The 21,293-nt window shown below is 45.0% G+C and overlaps 1 protein-coding gene and 1 long non-coding RNA gene across 2 annotated transcripts; one reads left to right on the forward strand and one right to left on the reverse strand.

Annotated features, from left to right (window-relative positions):
* Positions 1 to 2,546: 2,546 nt before the first annotated feature.
* On the forward strand, positions 2,547 to 13,669 carry LYVE1 (lymphatic vessel endothelial hyaluronan receptor 1). The gene is made up of 6 exons (XM_007521158.3): positions 2,547 to 3,027; positions 6,528 to 6,702; positions 6,810 to 6,949; positions 8,643 to 8,954; positions 12,045 to 12,123; positions 12,991 to 13,669. Exons 1-6 carry the CDS (start codon positions 2,943 to 2,945, stop codon positions 13,175 to 13,177), a joined length of 978 nt encoding a protein of 325 aa, XP_007521220.1. The 5' UTR covers positions 2,547 to 2,942; the 3' UTR covers positions 13,178 to 13,669.
* Positions 13,670 to 16,605: 2,936 nt separating this feature from the next.
* LOC132533922 (uncharacterized) lies at positions 16,606 to 20,477 on the reverse strand. Its single transcript, XR_009545687.1, has 2 exons — positions 20,168 to 20,477; positions 16,606 to 17,397 (listed from the first exon to the last, which is right to left on the reverse strand). It is a non-coding gene; the product is annotated as an uncharacterized LOC132533922 (long non-coding RNA).
* Between the last annotated feature and the right edge of the window lie 816 nt (positions 20,478 to 21,293).

The raw sequence follows: 21,293 nt of genomic DNA on the forward strand, positions 1-21,293 counted from the left end.
GAAGTGAATATCTAAGCTTGTGAGGTAATTGTATTTACAGAGAAACATAAGCTAACACTAAAAAAAAAATGCTTTCATTGTTCCAAAGACAACTTTTGGGATTCTAAGCTTACACCAGCAGAAAGCAGACTGAGGAAGTTCTGCTACCGCAAAACGGCTACTTCCAAGAAGGGCAAACTCTCTGACTTGCAGGAGGTCCTCAGAGCTAAGTCTGAGCACATTCGCACTTAATAAGAGGAGCAGGGAGCTCCCGTTAAGCATTTTCAATCAAACAATGAAGGTGGCTTAACTTCTGTCATTTAGGGTCATAAACAAACAAACCTTTCTCTTTCAGAAACTCAGCATTAAGCACCAACATAGTCAGATTCCCTTTATCACTTTGTCAGTTTGTTCATTGTTATTTTACTAGAGTTCCTCTCAGCTTCTGCTTATGGCGGCAACGGGGCTGGAATCTGGGACGTCTGGTGGGTCAGGAATGAAAGCCTTTCTGCATGACCATGTCATGCTGTCTCTCCAGCCCAAATCTTTTTTTTTTTTTTATTATTTTTTATTAAAAAGAAACACAGGGAGTCGGGCGGTAGGAAAGCAGGTTAAGTGCGTGTGGTGTCAAGCGCAAGGACCGGCGTAAGGATCCCGGTTCGAGCCCCCGGCTCTCCACCTGCAGGGGAGTCGCTTCACAGGCGGTGAAGCAGGTCTGCAGGTGTCTGTCTTTCTCTCCCTCTCTCTGTCTCCCCTCCTCTCTCCATTTCTCTCTGTCCTATCCAACAACGACGACATCAATAACAACGATAATGACTACAACTATAAAAAACAAGGGCAACAAAAGGGAAAATAAATAAATATTAAAAAATTAAAAAAAAACATTTAAAACAAAAAAGAAACACTGACTAACCATAGGATAAGAGGGGTACAACTCCTGTACCCCTCCTACCCTATGGTTTTGTTAATTAATCCTTTCTTAAATAAAAAATAAAATAAATAAATAAATAAAAATAAAATCATACATATATATTACATATATTAAACTTGATTCCAGTGAGCAAGTGTAAGTTACAGTAAGAAAAATTCCTAGAATAAAGTTTTGCCATTTAGAGCCATAAAAGGGCAAGAGTCTAGGACTAAAGAGCTAAGGTTCCAAAAGGGAATGGGGGTGGTGGTGCTGGGGAGAAATTGGCTGCAGTGAGGGTTGAGGTACTGATACTGGATTTTGGTATTGGTGCTTTAGAGAGGTGTGGGGAAAAAAAAAGAGGGGTACAACTCCATACACTTCCCACCACCAGAACTCCGCATCCCATCCCCTCCCCTGATAGCTTCCCCATTCTTTATCCCTCTGGGAGCATGGACCCAGGGTCACTGTGGGATGCAGAAGGTGGAAGGTCTGGCTTCTGTAATGGCTTCCCCGCTGAACATGGGTGTTGGCAGGTGGATCCATACTCCCAGCCTGCCTCTCTCTTTCCCTAGTGGGGCAGGGTTCTGGGGAGGCGGGGTCCAGCCCAGGTTCTTTATCCATCTACAGCCCTCCACTCTGCCAGCAGAGTTATGGAGGGGTGCTCAGATAGTCTCCTCATCTAGTAACTCCTCTCCTAGGAATTTCTCCCGAAAGCATGGATCAGCCACCTCATTCTTAGTGAACAACTTCTCCTTCTGATCTTCCATGATGCAATTTTCTCTCCCTTGTTTTCCCACTTGAGCAAATGTTTGAAAACAAGTTCTCTTTCAGGCAAGATGCACACACTCAAGATGATGATGAAAAGAATGTGATTTCTCTCTTCTGTCCCATGGTCATAATACCATGTATATTTCTGAGGTCCCTGTATCATGGCACATAGGCTCGCCCAAGGAGTAAGGTACTAGAGACCAAGTATCTTAGAAGTTCCTGATGTGTGTAGGGACTGTCTTTCCATCACTGGTGTTTTTTGTACAAACATCTTATCCTACACAATACCATTTGTATAGAAATAGTTATCCATACACTATTTCTATAAGTGATGTCCATTTTGGAGAAAACTGAGAAACACTTGCTCAAGGCATTGCTCTCAAACCAGAATCCCATAATTACCCTAGCAGGAAAAACACTGGAAATGCGGCTGAGAAAACAGTACAGTCTGCTCATGCATAGTACACATACACTTCGTGCTCATCCGATGAGGAAGGGGAATCTGAATAAGATTTTGAAATGCCAGTAGGTAAGAGAAGTTATTTAAAAAAAAAAAAAAGAAACTCATACCAAGAATCCTATGGTTATGACTACTGTAAAATAATTATTTTGTAAAGTGTAACATGACTAATTCTGCAAATTGCACCTCTGCTGTGTTTTGTAAATACAATTTTACTTATGTGTCCAGCTTCTTTGTAAAAGAAACCACCCAGCGCAGCGGGTTAAGCGCACAAACCGCCTGCAGTCTGTACTCAGTACTGAAATGAGCCCTCGCATTCCAGAACCTCAGCATCATTCCCCACAGATGACAAAGATATGCAGCTGGGGGGAGAAAAGTCAGACTGCAGAAGAAAAACAAGTACAACCCATGCTCGACTTCCTTTGGCGATGGAGCACAGAAGTGAATGGGTTCCACAGGCTCCAGTGGACGGTGTGAGAACTGAGCTGGTGGGTGGTAGCAGAACATAAGGGAATAAAGTGATCCTTCAGCACTTCACACTGTGCTATCTGCCTTCACCATTTGTGTGTTTTCTGAGTCAGCATTAGCTTGGTTTTCCAGAAAGTTATCCACAAAGCACAGCCTGGGCGGGCGTCACTCATTTCCCCAGTGACCTTGACAAGTCAGGAGTTTGAAAGCAGGGAAATCCGGATGTCTCAATTATGAAGTGGAACAGTGACAGCCCCAACATATTTCTAGAAGTTTCCACCGAGACTGCTCACCGCCTGCCTCTGTTACAACAGTGACCATCTGAGGTGCTTCTCGGGCCCTAAAGGAGTAAGCACAATGGCTAAGGGCTTCAGCTGGATGTTGCTTCTTGCTTCCATCTGGACCATGAGGCTCCTGGTCCAAGGCACTCTGCGCAAAGAAGGTAGGTGTCTTACTAGCTTTCTCTGACCAAGGCAAGACAAGGTCTTCAGACAGTCCTCAACTTACCAGATCCTTGACTGCAGATTGCTGGGTTGTCAACAGAAGATATATTTGGTAGTGCTGTAGTGCTAGAAATGTTTTTGCCACGGTGTCTACTTCACCAAAATCATTCACAGTTATCTAGATGTTATTTTGATCGTTCTTTCTAGTTATGTGTTTCTGACAATGACTTTAGTGATTTAATAGTGATTTATAAAATTGGAAGACTTCAAGGGTAAAGGTTCATACTGGTTATGGGATAAAAATAGTTTTGTCAGTGGTTTACAAGATTATGAGATTACAGGGTAAGTTCCTAACTGCACCCACCACTCACGTTCTGTGTCCCCATCCTTCATATCTGAGATTCAGAGGTGCCAGGCTCAGTCCTTGGTACCACCAGAAGCCAGAGCTGAGAAGTGCATTGATATCTCTCTCTCTCCTTCTCTCTCTCAAAATAATTAATGATTAAAAATAAAAAGGAAAAATATTGTGTTCCTATGATAAAAAGTGCCCTAAGAAATAAAATATGTTGGGGGCTGGGCAGTGGTGTACCCCGGCTTAAGTGCACATAGTGTGAAGCGCAAGGACAGGCACAAGGATGCTGGTTCTACCCCCGGCTCCCCATCTGCGGGGGAGGAGGGTCATTTCACAGGCGGTGAAGCAGGTCTGCAGGTGTCTGTCTTTCTCTCCCCCTCTCCGTCTTTCCCTCCTCTCTCCATTTCTCTCTGTCCTATGCAATGGCAGTGACAACAACAAAAATCGAAAAAATGGCCTCCAGGAGCAGTGGATTCATGGTGCAGGCACCGAGTCAGCAGTAACCCTGGAGGCAATAAATAAATAAACAAAATAAAGAGAGAGAGAGAAAAGAAAAAAGATACAGAGTTTATCCATATATTGCATATACTTGTATAGCGGAGATGAGAATTGTGTGATTGATTTTTTTTTCAAATGCCAGATTTTTTAAATTTATTATTATTATTTTTTCAGAACACTGTTCAATTCTGGCTTGTGGTAGTTCTGGGGGTTGAACCTGGGACATCTGAGCCTCAAGCACTAATACCTGCTGTATAGGCCACGGTGCTATCTCTCTGGCCCTAGGAACTGTTGCTTTAAATAAATCTGATTCTCTGTGCAATTCCTAGGGGGAAACTATTCATGTTTACCCCACATTGCTGACATTACTCAAACAACTTTTGGAAACTGTTCCTTGACAATGACTCCATCACACTATTTCAACTATCCACAATAATGGTAAATTTTTCTCAAGGAAATTAATTTCTGGAAACAATCAAGGTGACTTATAATCATGACTACGGAGCAAGGTGACCCATGACGCTAAATTGGTGAGGGTGAGGATGGACACTTTCTGAGGGCCTGCTCTACAGAGGGAAAGAGGCGACTATAGCCACAAAATTTTACTTATTCTTCTCAGGAAGACACATTATAGGTGGACCAGGCTCAGAGTAGCCAGGTGATCCACCAAATGTCACAAAGGCAGTTAATAATCAAACTGAGATCAGAATTCCATTCTGTCAAGTCGTATGCCTACTGCTTCTTGAGGAAGGGCTTAGTGGAGAAACACACTTGGATTTTAGTTCCCTGTTTTTGTTCTTTAATGAATTATGCATAAAAATTTTCAATAGTTGTTGACTGTTATGGGCCCAAGTTTTGCTAGATACATCTTATCTACCCTATTTATTTTAATATATATTTTTATTTTATTTTATTTTATTGCCACCAGGGTTATTACTGGGGCTCAGTGCCTGCACTATGAATCCACTACTCCTGGAGGCCATTTCCCCCCTTCTGTTCCCCTTGTTGTTTTATTGTTGTTGTAGTTATTATGGTTGTTGTTGTTGATGTCGTTGTTGTTGGATACGACAGACAGAAATGGAGAGAGGAAGGGAAGGCAGGGGGAGAGAAAGACAGACACCTGCAGACCTGCTTCACCGCCTGTGAAGCGACTCCCCCGCAGGTGGGTTGCCAGGGGGCTCAAACCGGGATCTTTAAGCCGATCCTTGTGCTTTGCGCCACCTGTGCTTAACCTGCTGCCCTACCACCCGACCCCCTATTTTATTTTACTCTATTTATTTTATTTTATTTTTATTTATGAAAAGGAAACACTGAAAAAAACCATAGGATAAGAGGGTACAACTCCACACAATTCCCACCGCCAGAATTCCGTATCCCATTCCCTCACCTGATAGCCTCCCTATTTTTTTTATTTATTTCCTTTTTGTTGCCCTTGTTGTTTTTATTGTTGTTGTAGTTATTATTGTTGATGTCGTCATTGTTGGATAAGACAGAGAAATGGAGAGAGATGGGGAAGACAGAGAGGGGGAGAGAAAGACACCTGCAGGTGGGAAGCCGGGGGCTCGAACCGGGATCCTTATGCGGGTCCTTGCGCTTTGCACCACGTGCGCTTAACCCACTGCGCTACCACTGACTCCCCGCTTCCCTATTCTTTAACCCTCTGGGAGTATTTATTGACTAATGAGAGAGAAAGAGAGAGAGAATGAGAACAGAGCAGAAAACAGAGCACCAGTCTGGCACATGAGGCTCTCGAGGGAGAGGCAGTAGTCCTTGCAGGGCATGGAAACTTAAAATAGAAAGCCCTTCTAGAGTCAGAACTGGATCTGAGGGGTGGAGGGGTAGACAGCATAATGGTTACGCAAAAAGACTCTCATGCCTGAGGCTCCAAAGTCCCAGGTTCAAACCCAGGCACTATAAGCCAGAGCTGAGTAGTGCTCTGGTTAAGAAAAAAAAAAAAAAAAAAAAGTACTACTAATAAGTAAAGATTAAAGAAAAGTTTTAAAGAGCTGGATTTGAATCTCACCCATGTTTTTAGCTAGTTCTGCGACTTCAGGCTACTTACTCCACCTCAGAAATGGAGCCGGCTCCATCCCGCATTGTTTAGGGATATCGCTGACATTTTATTAATCAAAGCCCCAAATTCTATCATTCTAAAAAAAAAAAGTCATAATTTCCTCTTATAGGCTCCCAGAAGGTTTGTAGAAACCCACACTCTAGCAACTGTTGACCAAAACTATCTGTGACACAGTGGGGTATGATGGACCCAGACCTGGTCAGTGTACAGCAAGCACTCACATAGCTACATAGACTGTCCTTGAGAGAAATGTCTGCCGTGTGTCATTTCTTTTTTTAAAAGATTTTATTTATTTATTAATGAGAAAGATAGGAGGAGAGAGAGAGAACCAGACATCACTTTGGCACATGTGCTGCCGGGGACCGAACTCAGGACCTCATGCTTGAGAGTCCAAAGCTTTATCACAGCGCCACCTCCCGGACCACTGTGTGTCATTTCTAAACCTTGGTTCCATTCACACTGTATCTCCCAGTCCCACTGTTCTATCAAGACAATACTGTTTTTCTAGGAAGAAGAACCCAAGAACAGAGAACAATGAGGGCATCCAAGTGAGGACCTATGTGGTTCTTTTGCAGATCTATCCATCTCAACGCCATGCAGGATTATGGGGGTTACGCTTGTGACAACCAAAAATGCACGCCAGCAGCTGAATCTCACAGAAGCCAAGGAGGCCTGTAGGCTGTTAGGACTGACTCTGACTAGCAGCAAGCAGATTGAAGCTGCATTGAAGTCTGGTTTTGAGACCTGCAGGTGAGAAACAGCTGATTCACTGGCACTGCTGTGCTCTTTTGGCTTTGTAATTCTGTGCAGTAACAGGAATGAATATATCCATTCAACCAGTGTGTGTTCTGTTACAGCTATGGATGGGTTGATGACGGAGTCTGGGTCATTCCTCGGATTTTTGCAAACCCCAGATGTGGGAAGAATGGGGTGGGTGTCCTGGTTTGGAAAAATCCACCCAACAAGAAGTCCAGTGCCTACTGTTATAACTCGTCTGGTGAGATTTGCAGCCCTCCTTACGCCTTATATTCTGACTTTGCTTAGTTCTGTGACTATCTGAGATAAGTGACCTTGTTTAGTAGTGAAAGCAATCATGTCAATGGTCAATTAAGCCTCCCAAGACTGTGTGTGCTTCCTAGAGGTGGTTGTATGTCCCTCAAAGGAAAAAGTTAGAGAAAATATAACTGAATGGCAACAGAGAGAGAGGGCATCCTATGAGAGAATCAGGAAGAAATCCGTCTACCTCACGGTGAATAAAGTAATGTCACCAAATTATTTCAGTGAAATTTGACAATCTCCTTATGAGGTTAGGTTTTTATCATAAGCATTGTACAGACAAGGGACTTAAGTACATTTGCTGTAAGATCTCAATTAATGGTAAGTACAGTATGGAACTACACCCCTGTAATCTTACTATCTTGTAAGCCATTGTTAAATCAATGTAAAGGTGAAAATGAAAGAGAAGGGGTCCCTGGCTGCCGGGCTAGCCTGAGGGTGCTTCTTCCCAGGCACGTGCAAACTTCTTAGTGATAGAACAATGAATGAACTAGGTAAGAAATAAAAGCTTTGGGGCCAGGTGGTGTTTCACTGCCCACATTATAGATCACAAGGACTCAGGTTCGAGCCCTTGATCCCCCCTTGTAGGAAGAAAGCTTCACCAGTAACGAAGCAGGGCTGCAGGTGTCGATGTCTCTCTTCCAATCTCCCCCTCTCAATTTCTCTCTGTCACTAGCCAATATTAAATAAAAAGATATTTAAAAATGTTTCAAAAACTTAAAAAACACATCAGATAAAAGTCCATTTTCAAATCACTATTAATGAAAGGTTCATTCGTTTTTTTATTTAATTAATTGGTAAACAGAGTTTCAGTAGCCCCTTGTCCTCAAGTAGCATAGCGTGTGAATCTGATTGCCCCGGGCACCCCTTTCTTCATTTTACTCATCGCCTGCCTTTTAGTCAAGTATTCACTGGGTGTGCACTAGATGCCAGGCACAGCGCACAGACCGTGGTGATGAATACGGACAGCTCAGGGAGCTCAAGATGCAGTGGAGTGCAATGTAATGGATGCCGTGACAAGGGAAATCCGCTAAGGTACTCAGACTCCATCTGATCTGGTCGTCAAGTTTGCCTAAAAAGTAAATGGGCCATCTGAGAACTGAGTGATAAGTTAAGAGCTGGCTAAACAAAGAGAAGGTGAAGAGTCTTACAGGTAAAGAAAGACTTGAATACGAGAGAGTACGTGAGAGAACTAATGGGGGCAGGGATAGACAGCATAATGGCTGTGCAAAGAGACTCTCATGCCTGAGGCTCTGAAGTCCCAGGTTCAATCCCCTGCACCACCATCAGCCAGAGTTGGGCAGTGCTCTGGTTAAAAAAAAAAGAAGAAGGAGAAAAAAGAAAGAACTAGTGGACTTTTAGTATAACTAGAGAAATGAATGAAAGAAAGACTGACATGAATGAGAATGACCATGATAGCTGGGTCAGGTCATAAAGAATGTTATAGGTGATGCAGTTGAGTCGATCACCAAGGGATTTTAAGGAAGAGATGAGATGCCTAGATTTGCATTTCTGAAAGACTATCTGGGATGTAATATAAGAAAATTAGAGGAAAGTAGAACTAGAGTCTGGAAGACCAACTAGGAGACTACTGCGATACTTACTTGTTTTTTCTTTGTTTTTACCTACATCAGATACTTGGGTTAACTCATGTGTTCCAGAAATGATCACCACCACAGATTCCATACTCAGTACTCAGACTTCATCATATGCAACAGAAATGACTGTCAGTGAAAGTATATATTCATCGTCCTCGTCTGATGTACCTGATTCTACTATACCTACTTCTAAACCCACTCCTGTTCTGACTTCCACATCTACTCCACGGAAAAGAAAATTAATTTGTAGAACAGAATTTTTTACAGAAACTAGTATGTTATCTATAGAAACTCAATCAGTTATTGAAAATCAAGTAGCATTCAAAAATGAAGCTGCTGGGTTTGGAGGTAAAGATGTTTTCTATTTATTTTTTAGTATTTTAGTTATTTTTACTTTACTGGATAGATACAGACAGAAAACCAGAGGAAAAAGGGAACTAGGGGAGAGAGAGAGAGACATCTGCTGTGCTACTTCACTGCTCATGAAGCTCTGTTCCCTACAGGTGGGGATGAAGGGGCTTGAACCTGGGTCTTTGCACATGGTAATGTGGCTGCTCTACCAGGTGCACAAGTCCCCAGACCCATGGTTTCTATTTCTGTAGTGTGTGTGTGTGTGTGTGTGTGTGTTTATGTTCAGCAAACAATACAAAGAAAGTAGCCTGTCTCTAGATTGCATACTCAGGATCAGCCAAAGTCAAATAAAAGCTGAGAGCAAAGTCAACTTTCATGAATTTATAAAACTTGAGGACTCTAACCTCAGTCATTGAAATTATGAGTGTAAAATCACTTCACTTTTAAAACTCAGAGAACTTTAAAAATATGAAAAAAAAACTTTTGTTGTTGTGACACTGATGAGAGACCACCCTGGTTATGGCCGTTGTGTGAAGTTTGAACACTCTCCCCATTACTGCTTGTGTTTCTCCTTGGAACTCCAGTTTCTTCCCACATTCAAACGTGCACATGTTAGGTTGATTGCTGTGTCCTCTTTGTCTAAGTCTACATGTGTGAGTGTGTGTGTGAGTGTGTGTGTGAGTGTGAGAGTGTGTGTGTGTGAGTGTTTGAGTGTGAGTTAGTTTGAGTGTGTGTATGTGTGAGTGTGTGTGTGAGTGTTTGAGTGTGATTGTGTGTGTGTGTGTATGTGTGAGTGTGTGAGTGTATGAGTGTGAGAGTGTATGTGTGAGTGTGTGTGTCTGAGTGTGTGTGTCTATGTGTATGAGTGTATGTGTGAGTGTGTGGGTGTGTGAGTGGGTGTGAGAGTGTATGTGTGAGTGTGTGAGTGTGTGTGTGTCTGAGTGTCCGAGTGTGAATGTGTGTGTGAGTGTGTGAGTGTCCGAGTGTGAGTGTGAGAGTGTGAGCGACTGTAAAGGAAGTGTACCCGCTCGGCGTTGGGTCCTGCCTTAGGTTCTCGCCACCTCCAGCAATAATTCAAAGTCTATCTAATATCGAAAGTATTTTGAGACTTTTGCTTAGAAGTCTGGTGATTTTGTGACCGGAAAATTGCCCTAAAACCTTAACTTTTGTGTATATTAGTTAGCCTATGGTAAGCATGGTTTTCTTAAACCTCATTTCTCTTAGCCAGTTTCTAAGAACCTATTGATGACGATGTGAGGACTTAGTGTAAATTACTACCTATCAATAGGTAGAGGTTTTTGAAAAAGATGTACTTTAAATACCTATAACTAGAAATTTGTGTCTATACTGAAAAGTAAGACTTTTACACTTAGCTCCACTATTTCAAGGTCACAAAGCATCCCTGCCATATTACAACTTGATCTGGTGATGCTACAGTCTATAGGGAGGAGTCAAAGCAGCAGCTGGGGACCCAGCATCTAGGTGGCCTCTGCGCAGGCACAACGGAGGCTGGGCCCCTACAGTATCTGCTGCCCGCCCGCGTGCAGGGCGGATGCTTAGAGGAGAAGCGCGCGCAGGGCGGGTGCTTAGAGGAGAAGCGCGCGCAGGGCGGATGCTTAGAGGAGAAGCGCGCGCAGGGCGGGTGCTTAGAGGAGAAGCGCGCGCAGGGCGGGTGCTTAGAGGAGAAGCGCGCGCAGGGCGGGTGCTTAGAGGAGAAGCGCGCGCAGGGCGGGTGCTTAGAGGAGAAGCGCGCGCAGGGCGGGTGCTTAGAGGAGAAGCGCGCGCAGGGCGGGTGCTTAGAGGAGAAGCGCGCGCAGGGCGGGTGCTTAGAGGAGAAGCGCGCGCAGGGCGGGTGCTTAGAGGAGAAGCGCGCGCAGGGCGGGTGCTTAGAGGAGAAGCGCGCGCAGGGCGGATGCTTAGAGGAGAAGCGCGCGCAGGGCGGATCCGTGCAGGGCGGATGCTTAGAGGAGAAGCGCGCGCAGGGCGGATGCTTAGAGGAGAAGCGCGCGCAGGGCGGATGCTTAGAGGAGAAGCGCGCGCAGGGCGGGTGCTTAGAGGAGAAGCGCGCGCAGGGCGGGTGCTTAGAGGAGAAGCGCGCGCAGGGCGGATGCTTAGAGGAGAAGCGCGCGCAGGGCGGATCCGTGCAGGGCGGATGCTTAGAGGAGAAGCGCGCGCAGGGCGGATGCTTAGAGGAGAAGCGCGCGCAGGGCGGGTGCTTAGAGGAGAAGCGCGCGCAGGGCGGGTGCTTAGAGGAGAAGCGCGCGCAGGGCGGATGCTTAGAGGAGAAGCGCGCGCAGGGCGGATCCGTGCAGGGCGGATGCTTAGAGGAGAAGCGCGCGCAGGGCGGATGCTTAGAGGAGAAGCGCGCGCAGGGCGGATGCTTAGAGGAGAAGCGCGCGCAGGGCGGGTGCTTAGAGGAGAAGCGCGCGCAGGGCGGGTGCTTAGAGGAGAAGCGCGCGCAGGGCGGGTGCTTAGAGGAGAAGCGCGCGCAGGGCGGGTGCTTAGAGGAGAAGCGCGCGCAGGGCGGGTGCTTAGAGGAGAAGCGCGCGCAGGGCGGGTGCTTAGAGGAGAAGCGCGCGCAGGGCGGATGCTTAGAGGAGAAGCGCGCGCAGGGCGGATCCGTGCAGGGCGGATGCTTAGAGGAGAAGCGCGCGCAGGGCGGATGCTTAGAGGAGAAGCGCGCGCAGGGCGGATGCTTAGAGGAGAAGCGCACGCAGGGCGGGTGCTTAGAGGAGAAGCGCGCGCAGGGCGGGTGCTTAGAGGAGAAGCGCGCGCAGGGCGGGTGCTTAGAGGAGAAGCGCGCGCAGGGCGGATGCTTAGAGGAGAAGCGCGCGCAGGGCGGATCCGTGCAGGGCGGATGCTTAGAGGAGAAGCGCGCGCAGGGCGGATGCTTAGAGGAGAAGCGCGCGCAGGGCGGGTGCTTAGAGGAGAAGCGCGCGCAGGGCGGATGCTTAGAGGAGAAGCGCGCGCAGGGCGGATGCTTAGAGGAGAAGCGCGCGCAGGGCGGGTGCTTAGAGGAGAAGCGCGCGCAGGGCGGGTGCTTAGAGGAGAAGGACGCAACAGCCAACAGGTCTTTGTTTTCTCCAGGGCTCCCCACAGCTCTGCTGGTGCTGGCGCTCCTCTTCTTCGCCCTTGCGGCTGGGCTCGCAGTCTGTTACGTCAAAAGGTGAGGTTCTGAGCACATCTTCGGTCTTCTAACCTTTGTCCCAATCCTGTCTTGTCTCTCCAATTGTTATTAGCATTTGTGGGTCAAAATGAAGATGGTGGGCGCCCGGCACTAGCGCAGCGGGTTAAGCGCACGTGGCGCGAAGCACAGGGACCCGCCCGGGGAACCCCGGCTCCCCACCTGCAGGGGAGTCGCTTCCCAGGCGGTGAAGCAGGTCTGCAGGTGTCTGTCTTTCTCTCCCCCTCTCTGTCTTCCCCTCCTCTCTCCATTTCTCTCTGTCCTATCCAACAACAACAGCAATAATAACAACAAGGTAAACAACAAGGGCGACAAAATGGGGAAAATGGCCTCCAGGAGCAGTGGATTCGAAGTGCAGGCACCGAGCCCCAGTGCTAACTAACCCTGGAGGCAAAATAAATAAATAAATAAATAAATAAATAAATAAGCATTAAAGATGGTATTCCTTAGCCTGCAAATTTTCTCACCTAAACCTACTATCTCATCACATGCATGTCATTTAGCTTTTAGCCTTTAGATATGTCAATGGCTGTCCCTTTGAAAAATCAAGAAATGAAAATAAAAGCATGACATCTGGGGTCAAATGTATGCTTTATTTAATTATTATTGTGGGGCGGAGTTGCGAAGTCAACCTAAAGTCTGGCCTATCTGCTCACTGTCCTGTCTGGATAACTCAGTGAAGCGGAGTCTTGCTCTCAGACTGAGCATGCCTGCCTTAGCGTCTCTCTAAAGCAAAGGCACCGGATGCACTGCGCCAACGCCAACGGGGGCTACGACAGACAGGGCGTTACCTATTGCTCACATGTCACTTAGAAGCCTTTTACTTTAATTTTGTGTTTATGTCTACAGGTATGTGAAGGCCTTCCCTTTTACAAACAAGGATCAGCAGAAGGAGATGATTGAAACCAAACTAGTGAAGGAGGAAAAACTCAGTGATAGCAACCCTAGTGAGGAATCAAAAAAAATTGACAAAAAGCCAGAAGAACCCAAGAGTCCACCAAAAACTACAGTTCGATGCCTGGAAGCTGAAGTCTAGGTAAGAAAGAAGTGAGAGGCACATGTGAAGCTGATTTCTCTCCTGATGCACATGCTGGCCCCAGGGGGGACTAAAAGGACTAAAGAACAGCAACAAAGAAAGTCCTGCCTTGACTCCTAGCTCTGGAGTCAGCTTAGTGATGCCTTTGTACTGTGGAATTCACCCAAGAGAATTAATCCCCTTCTTACTGCATCCATTCTGGATCCTGTCCTCACCCACTAAAACTCCCTATAGCCTTTCTAGCCTAGCAGTGTTCTGATGATGTCCCAGTGAGGGAGAAAGGAGTTTTGCAAAGCTCAAGAACCTGAAACAACTAACCAGAACACACCTGTAAAAAGGTGATTGGCTAACTGAGGAAAGGTTCACTTGAGATCCGAGACGTCACCAGAAACAAGACTTTCTCCTTTGACTCCATAGTCCAGGCCCTTCAGCTCTGATAGGAAAACAAGTCACCTGGCATATCTTTTTAAGTCATGCAGGAGCAAAGAAAAGTGGACATTCCTTTGACTTGAAACCTGATCTCTTTAAAGTTAAAATCAGAAGAGAAAAGGCACGAGACCAAGGATGTTAACAGCACATTTTTTTAAAGGGACTTTCAATACAGACAGGGTAAAGTATTCATCTCTGAATAATAAGTGATTTGGATTGAAATCAATTTTTAGAACATAACACTCTTTGGGTTTTCTCCCCCCCCTTGTTTATTTTCTTTAAAGAATAGACTTTAACAAGAAACCAAAAAAAAAAAAAAAAACTCTTCTTGTTTTATCTGAGACACTGGTAGTATTACTGAGGAATAATATGTTAAAAATAAAATTAACATGTTTACTGACTATCTACTACATGCCAGATCCTATAGATGGTATTACATTCTGCAATTGGATATTCTCCACCAAATGCATGTAGTAGTGTTGTATAAAGCTTTGTTCTTAAGTTCTGCTAGCCCCCAGCTTAACCACTGCCAAAGCTAATTTTTTGTTTAAGGAGCTAAGCAAGACCCTCCCCCCTCTGGCTAATACAGCAGCCATTATAAACTTAATTTATTATTAACATACCTAAAATACATTATTACCTCTGTATACCCAAGCAAATTTTAAAAATGTCATTAACAAATGTTTTACTACCTCTCCTTTTTCCAGCAAGAAGCGCCTGAAAGGCGCAGAAATATTTGTGTGGGGGGAAAAAAATAAAAGCATTTAGAAATTTTCTTTGCATTTTTATTTATATAGAAACATCATACATTTTCTGCAGAACTGAATTACAGCTTAACAGTGGAGCAACTCAGATCTGCAATGAACAGGCCCACTTGTGTGAAGACTGGTTTCTATCCTTGGGTTCCACATCCACAGATTCTGCCAATCTTAGGATATCGCTAGGTGGAATGCTGAGCTGGACCTCATGGATAAAGAAGGCGTGCTGTAGGGAGTCGGGCGGTAGTGCAGCGGGTCAAGCGTGGGTGGCAAGGACTGGCCTAAGGATCCCGGTTCGAGCCCCCGGCTCCCCACCTGCAGGGGAGTCGCTTCACAGGCGGTGAAGCAGGTCTGCAGGTGTCTGTCTTTCTCTCCCCCGCTCTGTCTTCCCCTCTTCTCTCCATTGCTCTCTATCCTATCCAACAACGACGACATCAACAATAATTACAACAATCAAAAACAAGGGCAGCAAAAGGGAATAAATAAATATTTTAAAAAAAAAAAAGAAGTCCTGCTGTAAGAAATATTAGTCGTCTTGGCTATGGTTTTTGCTGAGTGACTAGGAATTTGTCTTAGGTAGTAACCATGGGTCAGCTATAAATGTGAGTAACCGTGACACAATTAAACCTCAAAACCAGGAAATGTATCTCAAAAATGTTCAAAATGAAACTGACAAAATGTGAGTACTAAACTAGGGAAAAATTAGGGTCGGGCAGTGGCACACCCAGTTAAGCACACCTTTGAACAAAGACCTTTGTTCAAAGCCCCGTTATGTGCCTGCTGGGGGCACGCTTCAGGAACAGTGAGGCAGGCCTGCAGGTGTCCTCCATCTCTATCCCTTCCTCTCCTCTCAAGTTTTCTCTCTGCCCTATCAAATAAAAGAGAGAGGAGAGAAAAGAGAAGAAAAGGAAAGGGAAGAAAAGAGAAGAAAAGGCCACCGGGAGGGGTGGATTCGTAGTGCTGGTACCAAGTCCAGTGATAACCCTGGTAGTAAAGAAATAAATATTGGAGACAATTTTAAAAGTCTTAGAAAAGAGTATGGACATAATAACCAAAAACAATTTAGTCCAGCAATTAACCCAAAACAAAACAGAAAGAGAGGGAGGGAGGGAGGGGTTTGGGGTAATCTCTGATTTTGGGTAATGGGGACCTGAAATTAATTCTTCCTGATATACCAAGGTCAAAAGTTATGTATTTTTCAACTGTGAATGTATCAGTCTCTCTAACCCCATCACTGTTTAAGGGTCAGCTGTATCAGGTGTTAGCCGAAGTAACAGCGGTAACTGGCTACTGAAATGCAGGCACATGTGAGCCCCACAGTACAGCGCCATGATACAGAACTAGTCCAAGGACGGCCTTAGTTTAAGTCGGTCAAGTACACACACTTAAAACAGTTCTTTGCGGGGGTCGGGCAGTAGCGCAGTGGGTTAAGCGCACGTGGCGCAAAGCGCAAGGACCTGCGTAAGGATCCCAGTTCGAGCCCCCGGCTCCCCACCTGCAGGGGCGTCGCTTCACAGGCGGTGGAGCAGGTCTGCAGGTGTCTGTCTGTCTCTCTCCCTGTCTTCCCCTCCTCTCTTCATTTCTCTCTGTCCTATCCACCAACGAGCGACGTCTATAATAACAATAATAACCACAACAAGGGCAACAAAAGGGGGGGAAATGGCCTCCAGGAGCAGTGGATTCATGGTGCAGGCACCGAGCCCAGCAATAATCCTGGAGGGAAAAAAAAAAAAAAAGGAAGCAAAGGGAATCTTTTAAAAAAAAAAGTTCTTTAGTTCTTTGCTTCAGAACCCACAGGGTGCTGGAGAGTCAGGCCAGCTTATTTTTCCTGTTTCTCTCTCTCATCCCACAGTTCCATGTTCCTTTCAGTTCAGAGGCCATGACCTGGGGTCCAGGCTTGGCGCACCTGGTTAAGCACTCACATCAGAGGCCATGACCTACTGGTATAGGTTTGTTGTTGTTGTTGTTAGCCCACAGAGTAGTATTGTAAATTAGAGTTCAATTTTCAAGAATTTAAAATGTTTCACTTTATATTTCTGGGTTCCCTTGAAAGGGGGAGGAGCTTGGAAATTGAGAACCAGCCTATCCTTATAGCAGTACTGTATACTGGGTACTGAGTAGCGGCTGCCTCTTCAAATGGGCTGTGCTCGCTCCACTTGCCACAGTCACCAGCCATGCCAAAGTAAAGGTCCAAGTCCATATGCATCTCATAAAATCATTGCTTGTTTTGTTTTTGTTCATATGTCATTCCTTCCGTGTTTTCATCCTCATGCAGCTCTCCGGGAGTGATGAAAAATAAAGGGGGGGCAGTATAGTCAAGTATAGTCTGCCTTCTGTTTGTATTAACTGATCAACAATCAGACCTTCCACACCAGGTCTCCTGTCCTGTGGACAGCTACTCTTTATAAAGTCACCACAATTTTCTGTTAATTTGGATAGGTATATACCCTACCCAGGAGGAGGAATAGAGAAAACCCCTACCAGATACACATAATCACTCAAAAGCCAAATACCATTTGCAAACATACTGATGAAAAAAAAATGTGATTTACATCCTTATAGAAGAAAAGAAGGCAGAAAGTAGGGCTGGCTGAGAGGAATAAAATGTGCGCCGGGTCCCTGTAGATGACAGCCTCACGTCCTGGAGGCCGCAGTTCTAGCTAAGTGGAGGAGGTAAGATTCAAGTTGCAGTCACAACGACTTTCTGCACACCACTGTATTTCTCTTACAAACGACAAGAAAGAGATGTGAACTCTTCCACCATGCAGCCTGGAATCAGTCAGCTGCCAAAAAAAGAACAGTGGTGAAATAAGAAAAGCACTCAGGAGTAGAAATTCAAGCACGCACTACTCAAAGTAAAATTCAGTAAATCTGGGAAATGTGTATTTATTTATTTATTTATTTATTCATGAGAAAGATAGAGAGAGAGAGAGAACCAGACTTCATTATGGTACATGTGCTGCTGGAGACTGAATTCAGGATTTCATGCTTGAGAGTCTAATGGTTTATCCACTGTGCCACCTCCCGGACCACCTGGGAAATGTTTTTAAAAAACTTAAAGGCTACAGAAGGATGACTTCTTGTGAGAAATCAATAGTGAAACTTCGCTAGTGATGGATTTCGGGGACTTCTGACAGTGCAAGGAGTCACATATATCTTATCCTGTTCCCTGGACTCTGTTCATTCAGTAAAAATATGCAAGTCAAAAAAAATAAATAACCACTCAAGACTCCTGTACGAACTTCAGGAAATGTCTCTTAAATTCATTTGCAATTACAAGAATAAAAGGGAGCCCCTGAAAACTTAGAGAACAACTTCCTCCTTGATGCAGACATCAGCTTCAACCAAGACTGACCTGGTCTAGCTCAGACAGTCAGCAAATGTAAGACTTCAGACAAGACACAAGTCCCTCTGAAATGTTTTCCCAGAGTCCTTCCTTCTGTGCGTGTTAGCTGAACAACAAGGCAAAGGCTTGAACCTGGGAAGGCAGGCCAGGCTCCCGCCCAGGTAAGTTGTCTCACAGGCCCACACTTGACATGATTTTTACAAAGGCCATACCAACCAGCAAACATCAGTATTTCCGGGTGAATCCAATAAAGAGAAGCTGATTTCTAACGGTAGAAAGCTGGAGGAGAGCACGTAAGGTGAAGCCCAGCCCATTCTCACACATGGCAGTAGTTTCTGCTGTCCGCTGGCTTGAACAGATTTGAACTGTGTTGATTTCCAGACCAAAGAATTCTATATTTTACTGCAGTCCCCTAGACCTTTAGCTAGTCATCAAAGCAAAATCAGCTGCTCTAAGAACAAGTTTTCTAAGAATTACAATAACAATAATATGCAAGTAAATAAACTGAGGAATGAGTCACTCCTGCCAAAAAGAAAATGTTTGTCTCCACACAGGGAGAGAAACTGTTTGTCACCTCACCCTTTCAGTTAGGTGTAAATATATATTAACTGTTTACTGCCACATCGAGTCACTCCTGCCAAAAAGAAAATGTTTGTCTCCACACAGGGAGAGAAACTGTTTGTCACCTCAACCTTTCAGTTAGGTGTAAATATATATTAACTGTTTACTGCCACATCGAGTCACTCCTGCCAAAAAGAAAATGTTTGTCTCCACACAGGAAGAGAAACTGCTTGTCACCTCACCCTTTCAGTTAGGTGTAAACACATGGTAACTGTTTACCTCTGCGTAGTCTATATGTGAGGTCAGATTTGATTTAAAGCATTTCAATAATACTAGAGTCAGCTGGGAGCAGCCTCTTCTCTTTATATTTCCCCCAAAATGCTCAAAACAGTGCTGAAGTGAATTAGCAGAAGCCAGCTTGAGAAGTCAAGCTTACTTTAGGAAAGCTTTACATTTTTAAAAATAAGTGAAGACTGTATAAATAGCTTTCATGGACCCAACACCTAATTTCACCTATTATTAACGTGGTGCATTTGCCACAGTTAGAGAACAGTGCTGGAATTAACTTAAGAGCCAAAGTTAAGGGACGTACCAGCTAGGCTTGGTGGTCAAGCAAAACAAAACAAATGTACACCAGGGATTTCAACTAAATTTGAAGATCAGTTAAACAGCAAAGAGTACTTCAGTTATGTCTCACATATATATGTGTAAAGTAATATTTGGGGTGCACTTATACCAAAACAATATTTACTTGAAATTTAAATTTAACTTGAGTCGTGTATTTTACCCAGCAACCCTAATAGTGGTGTCAGTGTACCTCACCCTCCAACAAACCCTCCTCCTCCTCTGCTATAAAATGCCCGGTTCCCCACTCCTTGATAGCACTCCCTTCCCCCCTTTTTATGTTCCTAGAGCTGCTGTAAGACACCACAGTCCACTGAGGTTTTTCATCTTTTATTTAATTTAATTTAATTTAATTTATTTATTCCCTTTTGTTGCCCTTGTTGTTTTATTGTTGTAGTTATTATTGTTGTTGTCGTTGTTGGATAGGACAGAGAGAAATGGAGAGAGGAGGGGAAGGCAGAGAGGGGAGAGAAAGATAGACACCTGCAGACCTGCTTCACCGCCTGGGAAGCGACTCCCCTATAGGTGGGGAGCCGGGGTTCGAACTGGCATCCTTATGCCGGTCCTTGTGCTTTGCGCCACCTGTGCTTAACCCGCTGCACTACAGCCTGACTCCCGAGGTTTTTCATCTTGTGTTATCGTTTGCTTTGTGCCTTGGATCCCACCTATGAGGGAAGTTTTTTTTTTTTTTTTTTTTTTTTTTAAGAGAGACAGAGAGAAATTGAGAGGGAAAGGAGCAGACAGAGAGAGAAAACTGATTCCCTGCTTCACCACTCATGAAGCTTCCCACCTACAGGTAAGGACCAGGGGCTTCAAACGGGGTCCTTGAACACGGTGATGCGTAAACTCTCCGAGGTGTGCCACTGACCTTGCCCCTTGCAGTTGTACTGACATACCTCTGTAGATCTAGGATCACGACATGATTTGTTGAAAATTGGTTCTTACTCAAAACCACCTCACTTCAGCCCACTCCCCATTCCATGGCTAAGGTTTTATTAGAAAGACATTTATAATGACCTGACTTCCTTTCCCTTTCTGCTGTTTTTCTACCTATGGAAAAAAGAAGACCAGAGATGGATATTATCCTTATCTAATATTAAAATACAGTATTCTAGGAAGTTCACCTGGTGGTAAAACACTGGTATGAAGGGATCTGATGGCTAGAAAAGAGAGTGCTAATTGATCTCCTACCCAAAATAAAGAAATGAATTTTTCTGGTCTCAGTAAGTAAGGTGAAATGTACGCAGACTATGGAGGCAAGAAGAAACTCACCTGGTAGGGCAGGTGCCTGGCCATGTGTGCAGCCTGGGTTCAAGACCTGGCACCATCAGGCAAGCTTCAGCGCTGTGGTGTCGATCCTCTCTGTTTCTTTACCTAAAATTAAACGAATAAAGAAGTCAACCCAGGAGCAGTGAAATCACACATGTGCAAAGTACTCATTTATGCGCCACAAATAAAAGACACTAATTTTAACCTTATGGAAAAATAAGTCATATAGAGGCGAAAGGTTTTTCCAAGGACATAGAAATTCATTAGTGGGAGAACAGAGATTGAAACCTTCTGTTTTAGCATCTCAGATTTTAGCTACTATATTTCTGCTACTTCTTCTTCTAGCGTTTGCCCTTCTTCCGTAGCCAGTCAACAGCGTCAGGTTGAGCCTGATGTAAAGTTTCGAGACCTCCTTTGAATCTGGAGAGGTGGCAGTCGTTGACTATGTGGGTCATAGTCTGTCTGGAGCCGCAGGGGCAGTTCGGGTCGTCTCTGGCTCCCCAGCGATGGAACACAGCGGCGCACCGGCCATGGCCTGTTCGATAGCGATTGAGGAGGGCCCGATCATAACGTGCCAGGTCAAAGCCGGGTGGACGCTTGCAGGGGTCTGTGATGAGGTGTTTGTTCTTTACCTCAGCTGACTGCCAACTCTGTTTCCAAGAGTCTGGAACAGAGAAGTTCAGTGTAGGCGTAGGGGACCAGATTGGGTGACGAGACGTCAAGCGTTGGACAGGGTGGACGAAGATATCCGCGTATATTGGCAGGTCCGGTCGAGCGTAGACGTGGGAAATGAACTTAGATGATGCCGCATCCCGACGAATATCTGGCGGGGCGATGTTGCTAAGAACTGGCAGCCATGGAACCGGGGTGGAACGGATGGCTCCAGAAATGATCCTCATGGAGGAATATAATTTGGAATCGACCAAGTGGACATGGGGGCTACGGAACCATCCTGGGGCACAGTATTCTGCAGTGGAATAGCATAATTTCTGCTACTGAGTTTGACTTATTCTCATATCATTTTAATCTAAGTTCTTTGTCACTTCACAGCCATAATAGTTGAGAAACTTACTCTGAAAAGTGTTTTTATCGATTATTGTGATTTTTAGCTAGAGGCAGAGAGAGTAAG

The sequence above is a fragment of the Erinaceus europaeus genome, chromosome 17 (assembly GCF_950295315.1).
Source record: "Erinaceus europaeus chromosome 17, mEriEur2.1, whole genome shotgun sequence".
Lineage (NCBI taxonomy): Eukaryota > Metazoa > Chordata > Mammalia > Eulipotyphla > Erinaceidae > Erinaceus > Erinaceus europaeus.

What these genes read in the sequence shown, in the direction of transcription:
- LYVE1 (XM_007521158.3), top strand. Translation starts at nt 2,943, where the DNA reads ATGGCTAAGGGCTTCAGCTGGATGTTGCTTCTTGCTTCCATCTGGACC. An exon ending in CTACTGTTATAACTCGTCTG is followed by an intron (nt 6,950 to 8,642) that starts GTGAGATTTGCA and finishes TACCTACATCAG; the next exon opens with ATACTTGGGTTAACTCATGT. An exon ending in GCAGTCTGTTACGTCAAAAG is followed by an intron (nt 12,124 to 12,990) that starts GTGAGGTTCTGA and finishes TTATGTCTACAG; the next exon opens with GTATGTGAAGGCCTTCCCTT.